This window comes from Callorhinchus milii, unplaced genomic scaffold, assembly GCF_018977255.1.
Source record: "Callorhinchus milii isolate IMCB2004 unplaced genomic scaffold, IMCB_Cmil_1.0 Scaffold17, whole genome shotgun sequence".
NCBI classification, from domain to species: domain Eukaryota; kingdom Metazoa; phylum Chordata; class Chondrichthyes; order Chimaeriformes; family Callorhinchidae; genus Callorhinchus; species Callorhinchus milii.
In genome coordinates, this window is record NW_024704758.1 from 11,283,104 (window position 1) to 11,301,649 (window position 18,546).

The 18,546-nt window shown below is 36.5% G+C and overlaps 1 protein-coding gene across 4 annotated transcripts in view; it reads right to left on the minus strand.

Annotated features, from left to right (window-relative positions):
* Window positions 1-2,391: 2,391 nt before the first annotated feature.
* The window catches only part of kif18a (kinesin family member 18A), a 30,900-nt gene continuing 14,745 nt past the window's right edge, over window positions 2,392-18,546 (minus strand). For 3 of the 4 annotated variants that reach the window (XM_042341488.1, XM_042341487.1, XM_007887669.2), the window contains 8 exons: window positions 16,784-16,948; window positions 15,477-15,598; window positions 14,961-15,202; window positions 14,322-14,402; window positions 6,329-6,842; window positions 4,976-5,074; window positions 2,949-3,052; window positions 2,392-2,608 (listed from right to left, as the gene is read on the minus strand). In XM_042341488.1, coding sequence (XP_042197422.1) covers window positions 2,493-2,608; window positions 2,949-3,052; window positions 4,976-5,074; window positions 6,329-6,842; window positions 14,322-14,402; window positions 14,961-15,202; window positions 15,477-15,598; window positions 16,784-16,948 — 1,443 coding nt within the window. In that variant the 3' untranslated portion in view covers window positions 2,392-2,492. Of the gene's footprint in view, window positions 2,609-2,948; window positions 3,053-4,975; window positions 5,075-5,816; window positions 5,863-6,328; window positions 6,843-14,321; window positions 14,403-14,960; window positions 15,203-15,476; window positions 15,599-16,783; window positions 16,949-18,546 lie in introns of those variants that run through there. The other variant, XM_042341489.1, reaches the window with a different exon arrangement.

Sequence of the window (18,546 nt, forward strand, 5' to 3'; positions counted from 1 at the left end):
CATCAAATAAAATCAAAAGAATTAGCAACAAAGCTGCTAAACAAAACATTCAAGTTTTCTAAGAGTAGAGAATCAGGCAGAGTAAATATGATGTAACTCCAGGTTCTCAGGAGTTAAAGCCAAAGAGTTCTCCTTGTTTGAAAATGCAGTCATGAAACTAGTCAGCACAAATTCCTGGTAACAACACCGTCTTTTTTTAAAAAAAATACAATTGGGTCTCGAAATCGAGTGACTTTTTGAACTTTATGCATCTTTATGTGCATTTTGTTAGATTATTGTAGGTAAAGTCAATATTTTTTAGATTTCTAAAAAAAAATTAATTAAGAATACAATAATCGTGTTTTTCAAGCAGAATCCTTTTACACACTGATGGGTCACATTGCAGAATTGTCAGGTACGATTAAAATTTTGGTTGCTTAGTGTCGGGGTCCGTTTACTGTTTTTTGTTAACTGGAAGCTCATATTGTTGCCAACTGGGTTTACCTAACAGCCTTCATCAAGTCTTCGGCCAATCAACCGATGAGAATTCAGCTCATCCAAAGATTGTTAATGGAAGGCACCAAACCAATTAGCTTTTGCAACCAGAGTAGGAAGGGGCACTGTCAGGCTGGTGATTTGAAAAATTTAACAGAGCAAGGAAGGCCCACTTTATGTCATGGCCACACTGCGTAGCTGAGAGTTGCCCTTACATTCTTAGGCAGTGCAGCAGATCATACGATCAGCTGCAACTCCCAGTAGTAGGTCTGGAACAGCTTGCATGGAATCCTAGCCCATCATATGAAAGATGACAAAGGATTTGACTACAGTAAAGTTGTTCCATACTATTTTAAGCTCAGTGTTTTTCTCTGTACTCCATCAAGGTGGTGACCTAAGACAGCAATGCAAAAGTAGAAGATACTCTTGCATCAAGGTGGTTGACATGTGACATTCTGACTTCAAAAGGTTGCTTAAGTTCAATCTGCGGGTCGAAGGAGGTAGCCTTTGCCTCCTTGAACTCCTCACTCAGGTAGGAGGCAATGTGGATATATGGCCGAGGGTTCTTCATCCATTAGGACAAGAATGAATTTGTTGCCTCAGTGTCCACGCTTGCTGGTGAATGGAGTGTGTATTCTGCCCTCTAGGACCAATAGTGCTAACACTTGGCACATTGCCTGGGAAACCCCAGAAAAGAGTGTGATAATTGGCGTTGGCAGGTTACCTGGGTGTCTACCTGTTATATGTGATTGGTAGAGATGATAGCACATCTTTGAGGTCCTTGACAGGCATTTTTGGTGTCAGAAGTGTCAGAGCAATTCTCCTGGTATATGCTAAACACACCAACCTCCACAAAGGCCAGTTTGGTTTCCAGTTTCTTCTTCGAGCATTTTTCTTTTGAGTACAAAGTAGAAATGCTAGAATAGCTATACACTTAACTGGTGTGACCAGCAGTTTGATATGATAAATATCTTTAAAAAAAATCTTGTTTAAATATCAGATGCATTTTATCTTGTTTATAACACAGGCATAAAATACAATATGTTTGCTTCTCAGTAAAAGTCAGAAAATAAAACTAGAGCATCGGTCTTCCAGTGGTGAGACTCTAGACATGATATCTCAAAATTGCAAATAATAAACTTTATGATGCAGTTGTTTTGTTTATGACTGTGATTAAAGATGACTTTAAAGTTCAAATCTATCTCACACTGACGGTAGTGTGGTTGCTAAGGGAATATTAAGGGATGTTTAATGCTTCGCATCGAATCTTTGCAGCATGTGGATTGGAGTTTAAACAGACAAGCATGTTTTTTATGGAACACAAAAATTGGAAGTAAAAATACAGAATACTTAGAATTGCTTTGTAATAACATGGCTTTGTTTAGAACCTGATTGGATGTGAATCCCAGCATTTTCTTAGTTAGAAATCTATCGCTTCATTTCAAATCTTGAAGTCAACTGTATCCTACAACTTGCAACAACAACTTGTATTTATAGAGAGCCCTTCACAAGGGGTAGCAGCCAGTAGTGCAATGATGCATTTAACTGTGACGTTATGATTCATTTCGAATTTTTAAAAAACATATCTAACATTTCAAAAATCTATTGTTAACATTTTATTATGTTTAAAACAGCCTTATTATTTGACATAAACACAGGTCACATTCTCTCAATATACATAAAACAATAAAAATTATTAGTAATGATTGCTAAAAAAAATCATAGGTTTAAACAAATCTCAGTAGCTTTTAATGTAAGTTCTACATTATAGACAGGTCAAAGAACATCAATACGGTATGGATCGTTAACTATTTGCTTTGATATGAAAAGGTGAAGTTTCAGGACAGTACAATAATAATAATCCTTGCATTTGATGTAGCGCCTTATCACGTTCTTCGAGACATCTCAAAGCGTTTCACAGGATACACTGTAAAGTGTAGTGACTATATGTTTTGTGGGTGAAACAATAAGTACTCTACAATAAGACTGTACAAAGTTTGTAGCCCATTTCTGCTCTTTTATAGCAGTTTAGATTTCACACGTTTTGGTTGGTCTTTATTTGTTGAGATAGCATTGAGATCTTTTTTAACACACCTTCTAGCTGGAAATTCTTTTCTCTGGTATTGTGATCCCTCTGTAAATATAACAGTGTTGATTTAGTAATTGGGCAAATCCGATTCGACCCATTTTCTTTCAAAAATTGTTCGATAATAACAAGATCAACAAACAAGTTTTCAGACTTTAGATCTAAAATACACACTGATTTTAAATTGATAAAATAGAAATACTCCAGAACAAAATCAAAAGAATAAAAAGTTTACAGAAAAGAGAATGTTTTTAAATTGCATGATGGAGCTGCTTGAGGGCTTTTGTTGATAGTGATGAACTTTTAGTCAATATAGGAATTTTATTTTAGTATTTTTTCCAAAAAAACAAAATAAAAATAGAACACCTGTATCAATCTTTGCAGTTACCTGGCAATCTTGGTACACGCAAGGCTACACTTTCTGCAATGGGTTGCATATCCTGACGAATGCGCTTTGCTGCAAAACTGTTGTCGTTTCTTGGAGCTTTGAAACTGTATGAGGATATAGAAATGATGGTTAGTAATTCTATACCAATATCACCAATGTATGTTAATCTAAATAACTCTATCAACAACTTGCACAAAAAGGAATCCAATCTATTAAACAGGTTCTCTAACATTGTGCAGCAATCACTTAATATGGATTTAGAAGGAAAGTGATGCTTTTCTGACTTCTTTGAGGAGGTTAGTTGATGACACGACCTGTGATGTAGTTTATTTGGATTTTCTAGAAGAAAATTAATTAAACTAAAAGCCACAGGAATCTTGTAGAAAATGCAACTGGTTAGAAATCAGAAATTAACAATTATTGTGGGTATTTTCTTTGGTAAAAGACTGGAAATCTGGACAGCCTTACACAGGGGATCAACCAAACTCTTTTTTTGTTTTTGTTTCCAGTTAATGTCAGAATAGACCCTTTATTTAAATGAAGGGTCTATTCTGACAGTACGTTGATGAAACCAAAAACAAAGACCTAATTTTTTAGAATACCAAATCCATCCTTCCGATCACTCGTTTCTTCAGTCAAATTAGTCACAATTAATACTCGCTTGATCACTTAGCTGGCTGGCACACTGAATGCCCCACAGACTTTTCCAGTGCTATGACACTGGGAACCCCATCTTTATAACGGTGTTGCTATGGCAACTTTCCTTTGTAGCGTGTTGGTCAAAAGTGCAGCATTGTTTTATACCTTTTTCACTTTAATACAATTGTTAGAAACTACATCTCTAATTCCCACATCTAAAATGTTATTCCTTCCCAATACCAAGATTAGCTACAATTAATGATACATTAAATGTTGATGCAAGCATCCCTCTACATCATCATTTAATTGTAAACAGATTATCCACGGGGGGAAAAAATGCCTCAAATCAAATATAGGAAACGTTCTTTTATCTGCCCTAGGGTTGGTATTTATTATTCTTTGACAGATTTTCAATCTCTATATTGCTGGAATCTCTCATGCTCTCTCCCTGCAAAAAAAAAGAATCTTTAAAAATTATGCATCTGGTACACCTGGGGGATCTTCCTTCAACTGCTATGAAAAGGTCTTGTTTTCATTCTCCCTGGGTCTAAAATCACAATGGTTTCTTGGTTGAGAACAGCCTAGTTTGTCATCGTGTCTTCCGAGATGACTTTCAAGTTTTCTTAGTGATTTTAAAAGCTATTTAGGTTTCTTTTACCCGATTCTAAATATGCTGTTTGAAAAAGGCATTTAGTCAGTCTTTTCTGCAATTCTGGTGAGAAACCCGAGATTCTCCGCCACCCCACCACACACACACACGGAGTGGCCACAGTACAATATTGTGGGCAGTTCTCTTGGCTCCCGTATCTAAAATTTCCAAAGCTGATTTGCTGTAAAACCATCTAGCCACTGTAATGCATATTAGTTTGAAACAGACTCTTGGTAGAAAATATGAGAAAATTGTTTATGTAAAATAACTGCAGTCAGTGTGCTAAGAGGCCTAATACATTAGTATCTGCCAATAAAGCATCAATGCTTTGGTTTCCTTTAAAAGAACTGGAAATTTCCTCCGAAAAGGGATTTGTTGCATTATATCCATAAGACAACAACTGAGTCACTCCTTTGCAACATAAACAGAAATTGTTGAAAACTTGAGGAATAAGTCTATTAAGTTTGGGCATCCAAATCTATGTGATTGAAATGAATAGTTTAGAACAATTTAACGAAAAATCGCAGGCCTGATACAGGCTCAAAATTATGGACAATTAACATCAAATCACTTTTTTTGAATTTGAATGAAAAGTACTTATAATTTCACTGAAATAAATATCTTGCAGCATATTCATTTAAAAAAAGTTAACAGCATTCCTTGTGCTAGGATTTAAGGTGAACATTTTTATTAAACCAAGCATCAAATATGTGTGATTTCAAGTCATGCCATTGCCTACCTTTCAGATTTCCTTTTTCGCCTGGCAGCACAAGTCAAACCCATGTACGAAGGCTTGCTGAGTGCTGCACTCTCATTTAGCAATGACTGGAAACCCAACCTGTGACAAAAATTACCATAACAAAATATTAAGGGTTCCACAGTATTATGACAAACCAATCAGAAACTTACCTTTAAGTAATCAACATCATAGTTTAATTTGATTAATTATTCATTGCATGATGAAAGTTTATGAAGTGGATTATTAAACAATTAAGGGTCCAGAGTTAACAAAACCGTAAACACGATGTAAGCAGGAAGCAAGAAAGGCCAAATTAGAATCCAATTTATTGTCTTAATTTGAAAAAAAAAGCCTTGCTAAATAGAGTTTTAGAAAGACTACTATTCACCTAGTGAGGGTTCAGACCTATGGTTCCCGAATGTCAAATGACCTAGTGACTGTTCTCTGGGGGGAGAGAAGAGGAACGCGACGGGAGCTGAGCTGGCTCCAAAAAGACATGCTTGGCAACAGAGCAGAATGTAGGAATCAAGTCAGCCTCAGTAGTGGTCTTTGTAGTCTGATTCCTGAGCTGGGGGCGGTCCACATGGTGATGAGCTTCCATGTGTCAGTCTAGTGGCTGCCAAAAATATAATTTTTTCATTGTGACAATCCTGCAGTGGTAATATCTGCTTGCAGCCTACTTACTCTTTCATATTGAGGCCTTCATTATTACTGTTCCATTAGCAGCATATTATTCAATTAGCTGAGAAGGAGATGAACTGTGTTACACATGAAACTCCTCAAAGGGAAAAACCCTGCAAGCAATAGCTGAGTGTTTGAAAATGGCTTCTTGAAACAAGATGTCAGGTATTGAAAGGCCTTCTTTCTAGAAATATTACCTTAGGAACCTGGAAAGGAATCGGGACCAATATTTATATGGCATGGACAGTAAAAATTAACTTTAGTATCACTGGTGGCATTCTTCTTCTGACAATATTTAGGTTGCAAATTGCATTCATGAGATCAAAATGATGAATTTGACTTCATGCAGTTAAAGAATGGAAAAATAATTCTGAAAAGCTAACACTCCATACATCTAAACAAAGGATGGATCACGGATTCCCATTTTAAACTTTGTTCATTGGAACAAAACTAGAGTATTAAGGCTGCCACATAGTGAATGGCAATTTGATTTAATGGCAACATTAAGGTGAAAAGTTTTAATTTTTCTTTAAACTAAAATAAATGATGGAGACACCACAGTGCACATCTTATATGCTTAACTGAACAAAACCAGACCTTTGAGAGTATTCTATGCAAGATAGGGATGTTAGCAAATTTGAACTGAAAGGTTAATGAGGCTGTAAAACAAACCTTTGCAGAAAGCTTCCATGGGGCCAGGAATGCTCGTGTGATACATCGACAGGCTTGCTACAGTCTGGATTATTCACAGCTGGGTTCAGAGTCACTGTTGTGTCCATGACAGCTCGATTACATCCTGCTGTCAAGTTATATGTAACATTCGTTAGATTCCTGCTCGTTCTGGAGATAGAATTCTCTGTGTCACTCAAATTACCGTCCTCCTCCTCCTCCTCCTCTCCGTGAAAGTTTGTCATTTGGGAATGTGGTTTTGAGTCACTCAGTGAAGAAGGACGTTGCACAGTCTGCGACTTGCAAATCTCTGGTGTCCACTGAAGAGCTATTACTTCCTTTGAGAGGCTATCATTCAGTTGAGCAAGGTGTGAGTAGTTCTTTGCAGTACTTTGATTAGGTTGATCGCTACAATTTATTAGTGATTCCTCCAGCCTTCGTCGGAAAGATTTATAAGGAGTTGCTATTTCTTTATTTCTTTCAGATAAAATATTTTCCTTTGATTCCACAGAAGTAGCTGTCCAAAATAAAAATCGAGAATTAAAATTATAACATATCATTGGTTATCAACATTTTATCCCCCTCCCCACAGATTTTTAAAAAAACAAAATCCAATTTTAGAAATGCTTTTAATATTCTGTCAGAGAGCAAATAATAATAATACTGTAGATTGACAGAATAAATCCAGGCCTCAACACATCTTTTAGTTGTACAATTGAACATTTATCTTATGCTTTATTTAGATTAAGTAGTTAGAAAAAAAGGTCTTCAGGGTGTGTATTGGTAGTCATAACTTCTCTTAAAAATAACATATGGTCTAAAAATCAGATTTATCCCTGAGATAAACAAAATAATCTGAATATGGTTATCTGGGTCAAGGCTAAAATGGAGGTGGATGATACAATCAATTCCAGGTCAAGTACTATTAAGAGGCATCAATCCCTATTGATTTCTGTCCTGCATATACTGATCTTATACAACATAATATGAAGGGTAACACAAAACGTCATATGACTAAGGTTAAAAGGGGTTCAATACAATTCCTCAGTACAATCAATTTATTTTATATAGTAGCTTAGTTTTACTGGTAAAGCTTAAAGATTTAGTTATTTTAACTTGAAGTTAAATGCTCACAAGTCAATAGACCAGAAGAATAATGTAGCAGAACTACCAGAGCTGTACCTATCCTTGGACAATTACGCTAGTATAGTCGTCATAACTTGATACAGCAAAATGCTCATAAATTATCTGAAAGTTTTAGTTATCATTTTGAATCCAACTGGACTGAGGTCAAATTAGGGCTGCCAAATCCAAAGTTGGCAAAGTCCCGGTGAGGGAAATGGCTGTCTCATGTCTCCCCCACCCAAGTCAAATTGCCTGACGACATTCACTGTCTTGGCTCATATAAAGTATTGGAGAGGAACTGGTGTGTGTCCATGGAACTTTACTCCAAGTACTAGTCCTTTAGGAAAGGAAGGGAGAAGTACAGTAAATTAACTGAATTTCTTCTCATCACAGCTACAGAATAGTCATAATCAAATGTTTTACAGCAAAAGCCCGCTGTGTGAGAGGGTGTAATAAGAGCAGGTTTTAATCCATAAAGAGATTTGTTGATGTAATCAAGTCACATAGCTACAAATTCATATCCACATACAAATTCAGTTCAATGACTCACTGATAAAATAAGTTGTCTGCAGACTAAAAATCCTCATTTGGATGTTTTTAAGAAGGCAACAAATTATCTTGAGAGTGAGATGAGAGGCAGCTCACATTAAAGTTCCCTCAATGCATGGAGTAACCATTACAGTTAACACACAACATTACAGTGCTCGCCTTTACAAGAAACAATTCCCATTTTCTAAAGTTATCTTATTCAAACAACAGTAGAGAAGAGTCACTAACTCAAGAATTCAACAGGAACCACACAACTCATCTTTTCCATTGCTCCCATTCACTGAAATAATAGGCAACATGATTTGAATCAAGTAAAATACATAGGAGTGTATTAACTACCAGCTTTCTTGCCTAAGATGATTTTTAATGCTCCCAGCCAAGCAGCAAGCGGGACAATACTATTATTATAGCTCACATATGAAAAATAGCCAATTAGACAAAGTACAAGAAGATGGCCACTGTCTATAGAATTATACCCCATCATGAGTTAGCCCCGCAGGAAAGAAGGTGTGAAAATTGGAAGGGACCAAACAGGTACAATCAGCATAGCCTCAATACCCCTGGCCTCCATATAGAATAGAATGAGTCATCTTTGGAGCTAAAATGGGAATGCTTTGATCCCACACAGGTGTTTTTTTTAAAAACAAAATCAGCATTGCATCACCTTACTTACCCTAGATGGTTCCTTCAAAAGGGACTATTGGGAAATTTCAAACTAGGCATACTTAAAACGCAAGATTCTCCAGGCTTCTAATACTGAACCTTGGCAGCACTTCTTGCTGATTTTATATGATATAATCTACATTGTTCCTAATTCATCTGGTACACACAATCATACTAATCTGCACCAATTTCTGTCAGATGAGTTTAATTGGTGAAATGATAATCTAGATTTCTTAACTGAAGTATTTGTACAAAATAAGCTGAAGAGAAAATAAATGAGGTGCGAATCCAGAAAAACCCATATACTATATGTGCCACAGGAATGGGATCACTCATCTCACTCGACTAGCTGAGGTTTTGGAACTTTAAAAAGTGACAAAAAGTTTGCCACTTTTTTTAGAGAATGGATCATTAATTTGTATTATTATTATATGAAAGTTGAACAAATTAATATGCCAGCACTCCATTAATATGCCATTTTGCAGACCAATGGGAACAATCTATGGTTAGCAAATTCCCCAGGGCTTAGATTTTCGTATAAAACATACATCTGGTCCACCCACAAAATAATTTAAAAGGATACTTTTCTTAGCGTTTGGCTGACTCATTTCAGAGGTACTAGTATTTATTAGTTATTAGCACCTATCCAAGTGTGCAGACTCTGGAATGCTAACAATCGTTTTGGTAGATTTCAAAGTTGTGAATATTTCTTCTTAATTGGCTTCTTTGTTGCTTTAATTATGTTTATTCCCCTGTCCATTAGTTTCCATCAATATCCAACTTTCATTTATACTGCCTGCTCCCTTGTTTTCTCCTGCTGTTGAATTGACGTTTGAGGTGTAAGTCAAGTTGGCTCATGCAATATTGAAGCCTAATTTCTGGGTTGCGATGTGGTGTGATTCTGATATTGCCAGAACATTTTTCTGTGGGCCCATAGGACATACCAATGATAAACAAAGTGAAGGAGATAAACTGCCTATCATGGTTCGCATTCATTCAGAGATTTGAAACCAGTGTCCCTTGCAGTGGAACATGTGTATAACATCTTTGTAACAAATGGACTCTTTATGGCCAGTAGATGGTGCCCAAAAATTGACTAAAAATTGCTTGTAAAATACTACAGGGTTCAGCCGAAATATGAAAAAGTATTAATCTACATAACAAAGAATATGTTTATGTAACAGGTGTGAGGGAATATAACAATCATAGATTACATGGCCCCTCAAAGATTTTAATATGCATTTATGATCATCACTATTCCTTGTTTATTTTCACCCAAGGAAGAATTCTTAAAACAGTACAAATAGTATAAGAGTATTATTGAATATATGACATTTCAATCAGACGAACAAAATGTTGAAATGAGTTGTTTAATGAATGGCAATTTACATTTAAGAGGCAAGGATGACCCCTCTGAGGACATCTTTCTGTCTCATGCCAAAATTATATAATCCTGAGGCACACTGTATGTTAAGTGTAATCTTCAACTTGGTGCCGAGTTCTGCATCCAAGGTAGATTTCTGCAAAGCACATTGCAGAAATAACCCAACACCCTAAAGGGACTGTTTGTCTCCCAAGGTCCTGGCCAACAATTAATCAGATAAAATTGGTGATTCACTTCTTGGCTGTTAATGGCACATTTCTGTGTGTAAATTGGCTGCTGTGTTCAGAGCTAATTTAATTTTCAGAGAAGGAATTCAAGCATTCTCAAGACAATTGGTGACAGAAATAGTTCCAGGAGAGTGCTGCTTCCCTCATATTTGCAATACAGTACTTTGATGCAAAGCTTTTTTTGGAGTTTTTAAAAATTTACCAGCTCAGTAGAAAAACTTTTTCTGCACGAGTTTGCTATTTCGGATGTTCAAAATGCCACGGTCCATGTCTCAGTAATCTCCTTGTATTGAGAACTACAATACATCAGAAATAAGGCATCTAATTTTCTTGGTGAAATATGACTTACCGATTTGACATAGTAGTGCAAAATTACTACCTTCAAACTTTGCTACCTGGTACGAAAATTGACCAATACAAAGAACTTAGGGTTAAAGTATAGCTTTTCAAACCTCTCCACCTCCCACCACCATTTTGATCGTATGTGGTTTCATGCCTTTTAAAGGTGTCAGTTTCTATCTTACTGCTTTCAGGCCAGAAACGTTGAAACGCAAGACGGTGAAATCTCAAGGTTCACATTTCTCCTACAATAGAGCAAGTTTCCTGTTCTGGGTTACTTAATCTGGGGCATACAACATTTCTTTGTCTCTGAAAGGATATTTATTTTGCCTTCAAGGGAAATTTGTTATGCCTCCCATATTGGAAACTGGGTGGGGTAATTTTTGGGATGAAATTCAAGTTATAATGGTATTCTTAAAACATCTGGATTTTCCACAACCTCTTTTCCTTTAGCAGCTTTATGGGAAATGTGTTTGGCTTAAAAGGACTAATGGTCTGTCATTTTGGGAATTGGCTGCCTTTGGTGGGTAGAATAATGTTTAGGAAGGTCTTGTTGTTAGAGAACATGATGTCCTGGGCAGAACACACCCACTAACTCAAGAGCATCAAAAACAGATCTTTGAAGTGCTCTGCATAATATTATTCATCAAATAGTGCAGCAGCATTCATATGCTCCTCAGCATTTATCTATTAGGCACGTGTTCTGAGCTTATATTCTCCAAGAAGCACGGTAGCCACTTGTGCTAAACATATCTCTCTCAAACAGTAGCAAGCCATTCAATCCAAGAAGTCGTAAATTCATGGCAACTCCATACAATTTAAATTGAAACATCACTATGAAGACTGACCAGTGATGAGTAAGTTAATAAACACACCAAGACCTGACTGCAATTAAACCATTATAGATATGTACTGGAACACTTAAAAATCCTAACAATAAAACTATTGGGAGATAAAATAAACCTGAAAACATCTTCAGAGTTCAAACAAGGACAACAGTGAAGATTTGCAAGGGGAGGATGGGATCAAATGGGTTGAAGGCCTTCTTCATCTAAAATTCTCTTGTGATCTTATGAAGTTCAAATTGGTCAATGGGAGCAGAAATAAGTTTATTCTACTTATTTTCAGTTGTATGATGGAATTATCTAGAGGTATTATTAGGAAGAATTGTTCTTTGTGGTGAGGTAAAAGGAGGCAAAAAGAATAAGGAGGCAAAAAGACTACTGCAGGAACATATATTCGAACATTGCATTCAGTAACTTTTTTACTTTAAATAATGCAAACATCAAAGTTTTTTTTAGATGCAATTGCAGTTTTAAAAAAGTATCAAAAACGTACATATCATAAGGCATAAAAATCATACTGTTCACAATGCACTCTGCATTTGCTTTCATGGCTTTCTGTACTTTGCATTTAGTTTAACAACCTCCCCAAGTGGTTTCACCCGAGATGTTCTTCAATTTATCACAGACAAGGTGTATAAACAAAGGAGATTTATGGAGTTATAACTTAATGTGAAATGCAGAAAGCAATATTTAGCATACATGAGTCACAGGCTCAAAGCAGGGTTCATGACAAAAATGCACTGATGAATGGGATTAGATCTAATTGAGAATTCGAGATGGAATAATATAATTTTTTTTCTTTCTTCTTTCAAACATATTAATACATGCTTGAGTGGTATTTCTGGAAACTGCTAAATTACAAGACGTGTGCTGGGTAATGCCGTTGTACAGTGAAAGAAAAAAAAATGTACTTCAATAAACATTCTGCATAGAAATAAGACACAGTTCTAATATTAATCAAAAAATCTGATTGTTTGAAATATTATGATTCATGGAATTCTAAGTTACAAATCAATAAATTAAAATTATTAAAAATGTGTGTTCTAATATATATATTGTACTCTGTAGTTTAAAATTACATATGATATTTAAAGACTTTAAAATTTTGTGTATACTTTTACATTACCATGTCATTTCTTAGCAAAGCTAAAATATTAAAATATGAATTCTAATGGATAAAGATCCTGATAGTTTTAGCACATTGCTTCAATGCCAAATCGATAAATTCAAAGCTACATGCGATTGTGCAAAGAATGCAGTAATACTATGTTAACTGAAAATATTCCTTCTGTTAGAGGGCGTGTACAAACAAAGGAATGAAGTTTAGCTCAATTAATTTGCGTTGGGAAAGCCCAGTAAATCCAGTTACATCATTCATTTGCAACAAACTTTGGGTATAATATTTTGATTTTTAAATATTTTTTTGCAATGCCTGATCTGACAGAATTGACTGTTTTGTACTTAAGTGGATTTGCCAATTTAGTATTGAACATTTGTATTTTTGCAGAGCCTTCAAGTAGTGTATCCCCTCATCATATACACAAGGTACCCAATAATGGGAACAAATAGGATGAAAAGTTGGGTCCCCTGTGAGACATACATATGCATCTTTGTAACATTGACATGAATTTGGTTGAAAGAATGCTTAGAAGGTCAGGCTTAAACATCGACTGGCTTAAAGTATCTAATGCCTCAGTTTCATCTTCTATACCATTCAAAAGGTGCCATGAGTTGATGAAAAATCAAAACTGAAAGATTCACAAGGAATTCATAAGCTAAAAACTTTCCCCAAGAATGCTTGCACAACGGTTTGGGTTCACCACAAGCTGCTGAATGGTGACTCAATACTGAGGCTTCTCATAAACAACATTTTGAATGGCTTTAGCATTCTCTATAGATTTTCCACTACAGTTCTAAAAGATCTGCAAGGGAACAATTATAAAAATGCACAAGTCTTCAATGATTAGTGCAGAGTGGTTTATGATGCGCAACAGTATTGTCCCTTTTGATCGTAAATACACAATAAGAAACCGATTAGTGCTTCATATAATGGCACATGTTCTTGCCACATTGACTTTGCAAAATGCTAAAAATAAGCAGGATTGCAATGGTTCATTTAAAAGCACAACACATCATGAATTTATCTGAATATGACTGAATGAAAGCAAAACTGAAAGTATAGACAGACAGCAGGAGAAAGGGAGCAGTAAAATAGAACAAATAAGTTTCGTTAAAAAGTACATATTTATGGATCAAGGAACAATATTATGGGATCATTGGCCAAAGAGCCCATTTTATTTGGACCACTGTTGTGATCATTAGACCAAAATGTCAGATGTACATGTGGGTTAGTAATGTCAAAGGTTTGCAATTCTACAAGCACCAATCACAATATATAATTAATAATTGCTATCCCCCAGCACAACTTGGCGAGCACATTTTTTTAAAAAACTTTTTTTCCCCTGATCAATCAAGTGATCAGGTCCTTTTCCTCTCTCCTTTCGCAGTAATGATCAATGCTACATGCCTCTTCAGTGTTTCACCCAGATAATGTAGACCAAAAAAGTCTAAGAAACATTATGACAAAATGTTATAAAACATTGTAATTAAAATAATGAAATCTTGTTTGAGTGTGATATTATCCATCAACCTTAAAAGAATGTGATTTTTAAAAAAAAATGAGGCAGATATCACCCTGAAAACTGCAAATTTATAGATAGGTTGGAATGCTGAAAATCTGTGACCTAACTGCTGAAAGGCTCTATACAAATGAAATGCATTCAAAAGAAGCCCATTGTGATGACAGGACATAATGGCGTTGTGTATGATGGATGTTTTTGGTAAGCAGTGAACATTCCACCTACCTTTTATTTGAACAAAAGGACTGTCCCTTTGGAGTGCTACACGATTCTTGAGCAGGCTTCTTAAAGGTGTATTTGTTGTACCTAAATGTGAGCAAACAAAATCATATGAAGGCAACATATAAGCAATTAAACACAAGGCAGAAGAATGCTTTAATAAAATGCACTCTCTCTTGCTTGATGCAAAAAGGTAGCACAGCAGAACCTTTTTGGAACCAAGATGCCAATCAACTGAAGCACTATAACTTGAGCTTGGGTATTGCGTGAGAAGACTTAGGGACAGACTAGCAAAAGCAAAATAAGTGCATGTTGTTCCTGTCAGCTTTGATTTGCAGTATGTGAAAAGTCAAGACTTCAATATAAAAATAGCTAATCTTTTTACTGCCATTCTAATGTGATCATTAACCATCTGCTAATGCAGCCATCTGAACAAGGTCTAAAAAGTTTCAGCAAAAACAAATTTATATGGTGCCTTTCACGTTGGGAGGATGTCTCAATGTAACAATGTTACATTAATTATTTCAGTAATGATTCATATCAGGACTAAAGTAGAATCTGAGATTCTTAGCTTTGGTTCACCTGACAATATTCTATTCTTCCAATGAAAGCAGTACAATAACACAGCACAAAGAATATACGTACAGCATGGTATGTCCTGGTTATAACTAAGCTGTGAGAAGCTTATGATGGAGGAAAAATCGAGCTGAACATCCGATGTTATTTCTGATAATTCCACAGTCTCATCTGCCCATACCACTCCTTTTTCTTGCTGAACTAGTTGTTCTATCCTCATAAACTGAGACTCAGTTGCTGCCGATGCTTGTCCAACTTTTTTCAATGAATAATATTGATGCCGGAATGCAGGAAGCAATGCATTTACAAGGCTGTAAATGAATACAAGTCAATTATTAAGTAGCTCAAATTGCATCATACAAAATACTGGAAGAGAACTGGCACATTTCGATATATCTTTCTATGTGGCAAAAGTACCAGTTTGTTTTTTTCTTAATAAAATAATTAGCAATAGTTGTTCAATTAGAACTTTTCATATCACTTAAGTAAATAATGTAATCTGTATATTTAATTACAAAATTGCTTATTGTCATGTAATGACTCTCACACCTAAACATTGCCATGTGTTTATGTTAACTGGCTTACTTTTCGGTTCGTTTATTCTCGGATTCTTGGAATGAAAGCAATCGAATCATATGCCCAATTTGTCGCTTTAAGTCCATTACTTCCATCTTTAAATGACTGCAATGTAGATCTTGCTGAAGAACCTATTAATCAAGCAAAAATATACTTCTAAGTGCGAATTCAATATCCATAATCATGGAGTGTAACTTCACCCAAAGAGTGAGTAGGAAAAGAGATGGGGAGGTACAAGGGCATTAAGAGATTTATAGGTGAGGATGAGGTCCATGCAATAGATACCGTGGGAATTGGAGAAGCCTGGTGAGAGTTGGGGTGGTAAAGTTATAAGTATGTATCGAGCGCTGGCAGTATCAGCATCCACGGCTGCACACTCACCCTCACTAAGCCAGTCAGGAGTCTGGGTGTCTTGTTTGACCCTGAACTGTCCCTTTCTCCCCCAGATCTGCGCCATGACTGGCACTGCCTACCACCACCTGTCGCAACATTGCCAGACTCCGCCACTGCCTCACCCCTCAGGCTGCCGAAACCCTCACCCATGTATTCGTCACCTCAAGGCTCGATTATGGAAATTCCCTCCTCATCGGTCTTCCCAACTGTTCCCTTCACAAGCTGCAGATCATCCAAAACTCTACAACTCGTGTACTCTCGCGCACCAGGCTCCGTGACCCCATCACTCCAACCGTCGCCTGACTCTACTGGTTCCCCGTCCCTCAGAGGATTAAATTCAAGATCCTCGCCCTCCCTTTCAAGGCCATCCATGCCCCCTCCTACCTCTCTGACCTACTGAGTCCCTACCAACCTGCCCGCTCCCTCCGTTCAGCGGGCTCTGGCCTGTTCCATGTCTCCCGCCCGACCACCGGTGGCTGAGCTTTCAGCCTCTCTGCCCCCACACTCTGGAACTCCATCCCACAGTCCCTTCCTCCCTTACCTCCTTCAAGGCCGGTCTCTTTGATCGTGCCTTCGTTTGCCCTCCCACCTCTCTGCCTTCCCTCACCCCTACCCCACCCCGTCCCCCATGCTTGGATCCTGACCCCTGACTGTCCAGTGCCTTGGGACGTCCCCCTGATGTAAAAGCGCTCTATAAATATAATTTTGTTGTTGTGTTGTAAAGTTTGATGCGATTGAGGATACAGATGTTAGATGGTACAGGTAGTTTCAAGGGAATACCCTGCAAGTTCTGACGATAATGTAACAAGGACATTCAACATTAAGCTGGAAGTATTTTTAAATTCATAGCCACTCCTTTCTAGGGAGGTTTGTAAAACTTCAGTGATGCAATGGTTTCAGAATATTGGTTATTTCAGTCCCACCTGCGGCATCTTTTTGTCTTGGCTTAACAAACAAGTTTTCCTCTCAACCTGGTGAAGCCAACTACTGTTCTCTTCAAACAATTTCTCTGAAGCTTTTTTCATCTCTTGAATACGCAGGCAATGAGCATTTATTTTTGCAAGTCGATGTTCATGTTTCCACAATGCCTAAAGATCAAATTAAAAACACAGTTGATCAAGTGCCACTATAAAATGTTGCTGGATTTTATGACTTGTACCATAGCAATTTAACACCTTCATTTTAAGAATTGTAGGCAAGAAAATGCCAATGCAGTAAGCCTGAATCTGACTCAGGACATGCAGATCTTTCCAGATTTAATGACAACTTAGCATTCAAACTCCCAACTTAAGGGTCAATGCCCTTTAATATTCTAAACAGCAATCATCTTGCTTGCCTTTACTGAACACTTTCAAATTCATTGATTTCTTCTAAAGGTAAAATTCCGCAATTGTACCCTTCCCAGTACTGCAATGTAGCCTCACCAGTGATCTACACAGAAATTGAATAACTTTTTAAATGAATATTTGAATGTTTTCAAGATATAACCTATTATTTCATTAGCTTTGTTGATAACAGGTTTCCATCGTCTGCAAAGCTTCAGTCATAATCACACACAAAGCACTAACCCATCTTTCCCTTTTAAATACTGATTGATCTTCTGAGTTTCCAGCATTTTCTGTTACTTCAGATTATGTGTTTTTCTTTCTATCTATATTGAGGTGTGTGTGGTTTGTTGACTCATCCAAGGTCATTGCTATACACACAGACAGGGTAAATAACAGGGCTCAGCGAAAAAACAAGGCAACATTGAGCCATATGACTTTAAGAGTCGAAAGGGGTCAGAAAATGCTGTCTAATTTACTGAATTGCATACTCATATGTAACCCAAAGAACAATGTCCTAAACCTTACATCACACATTATGCTGGGAGAAAGGTAACTGAGTATATATTTAAATTGCAGTTATTGTTATGGAAGTAGGTTGACATGGAATACCTTTATCAGAAATAGTTAGTTGAAAACCGAATGCACAGCAGAACATATTATGTGATCATGGAGAATAAAAAGAAATTTTGCTTTACATAAATAAAGTACAGCAAGGCTTGATAACAGCCAAAAAGGTGCAAAATTGTTGATGGTGATAAAGGCAGGTCATAGGAGGTGAAGCACACCATGCTTGCCGAGCAGGCGATACTAGGTTACAAAGGTTAAATGTCTGAAACTCTTTTAAAAGAATCTGAAATCAAGAGCATTTGCATCTTCCTTATGATTTGTGCAATGGAAAATATGAAAATAAACAGGACTGCCCACAAAACACGCAAAGCAAGCAGCTCTTGCTAGTTTTGCAAAGCTTCATCTTCAAATAATACTCTTGGCTCAATATATAAATTGGAAAAAAAAGACAAGTTTTTTCAATTTGTTGTGGTATGCTTAGTAATAAATAAATGCAACATGTAAAGATTATGAAATGTATCAAGGCCAACTTTGCATAAAATTTACTTTAAAAAACAACTGTATGCTTGTTTTCCATACTAACGGAAATAAAATATTGAAAGAAATGCATTTTTGAAGCAGAGAAAAGGAAATAGACACCAAGTTAATCTAAGTTACTAAGTTAATATTTAGGTTCCAGGTATACTATTTGTTAAGTCGCATCACATTTGATTTTATCTTTTCAGAATACCAGCCCTCAAATGAGTAGACGTCCTGACCTCTACAATTCCCCATCTTTATTGCCATATGTT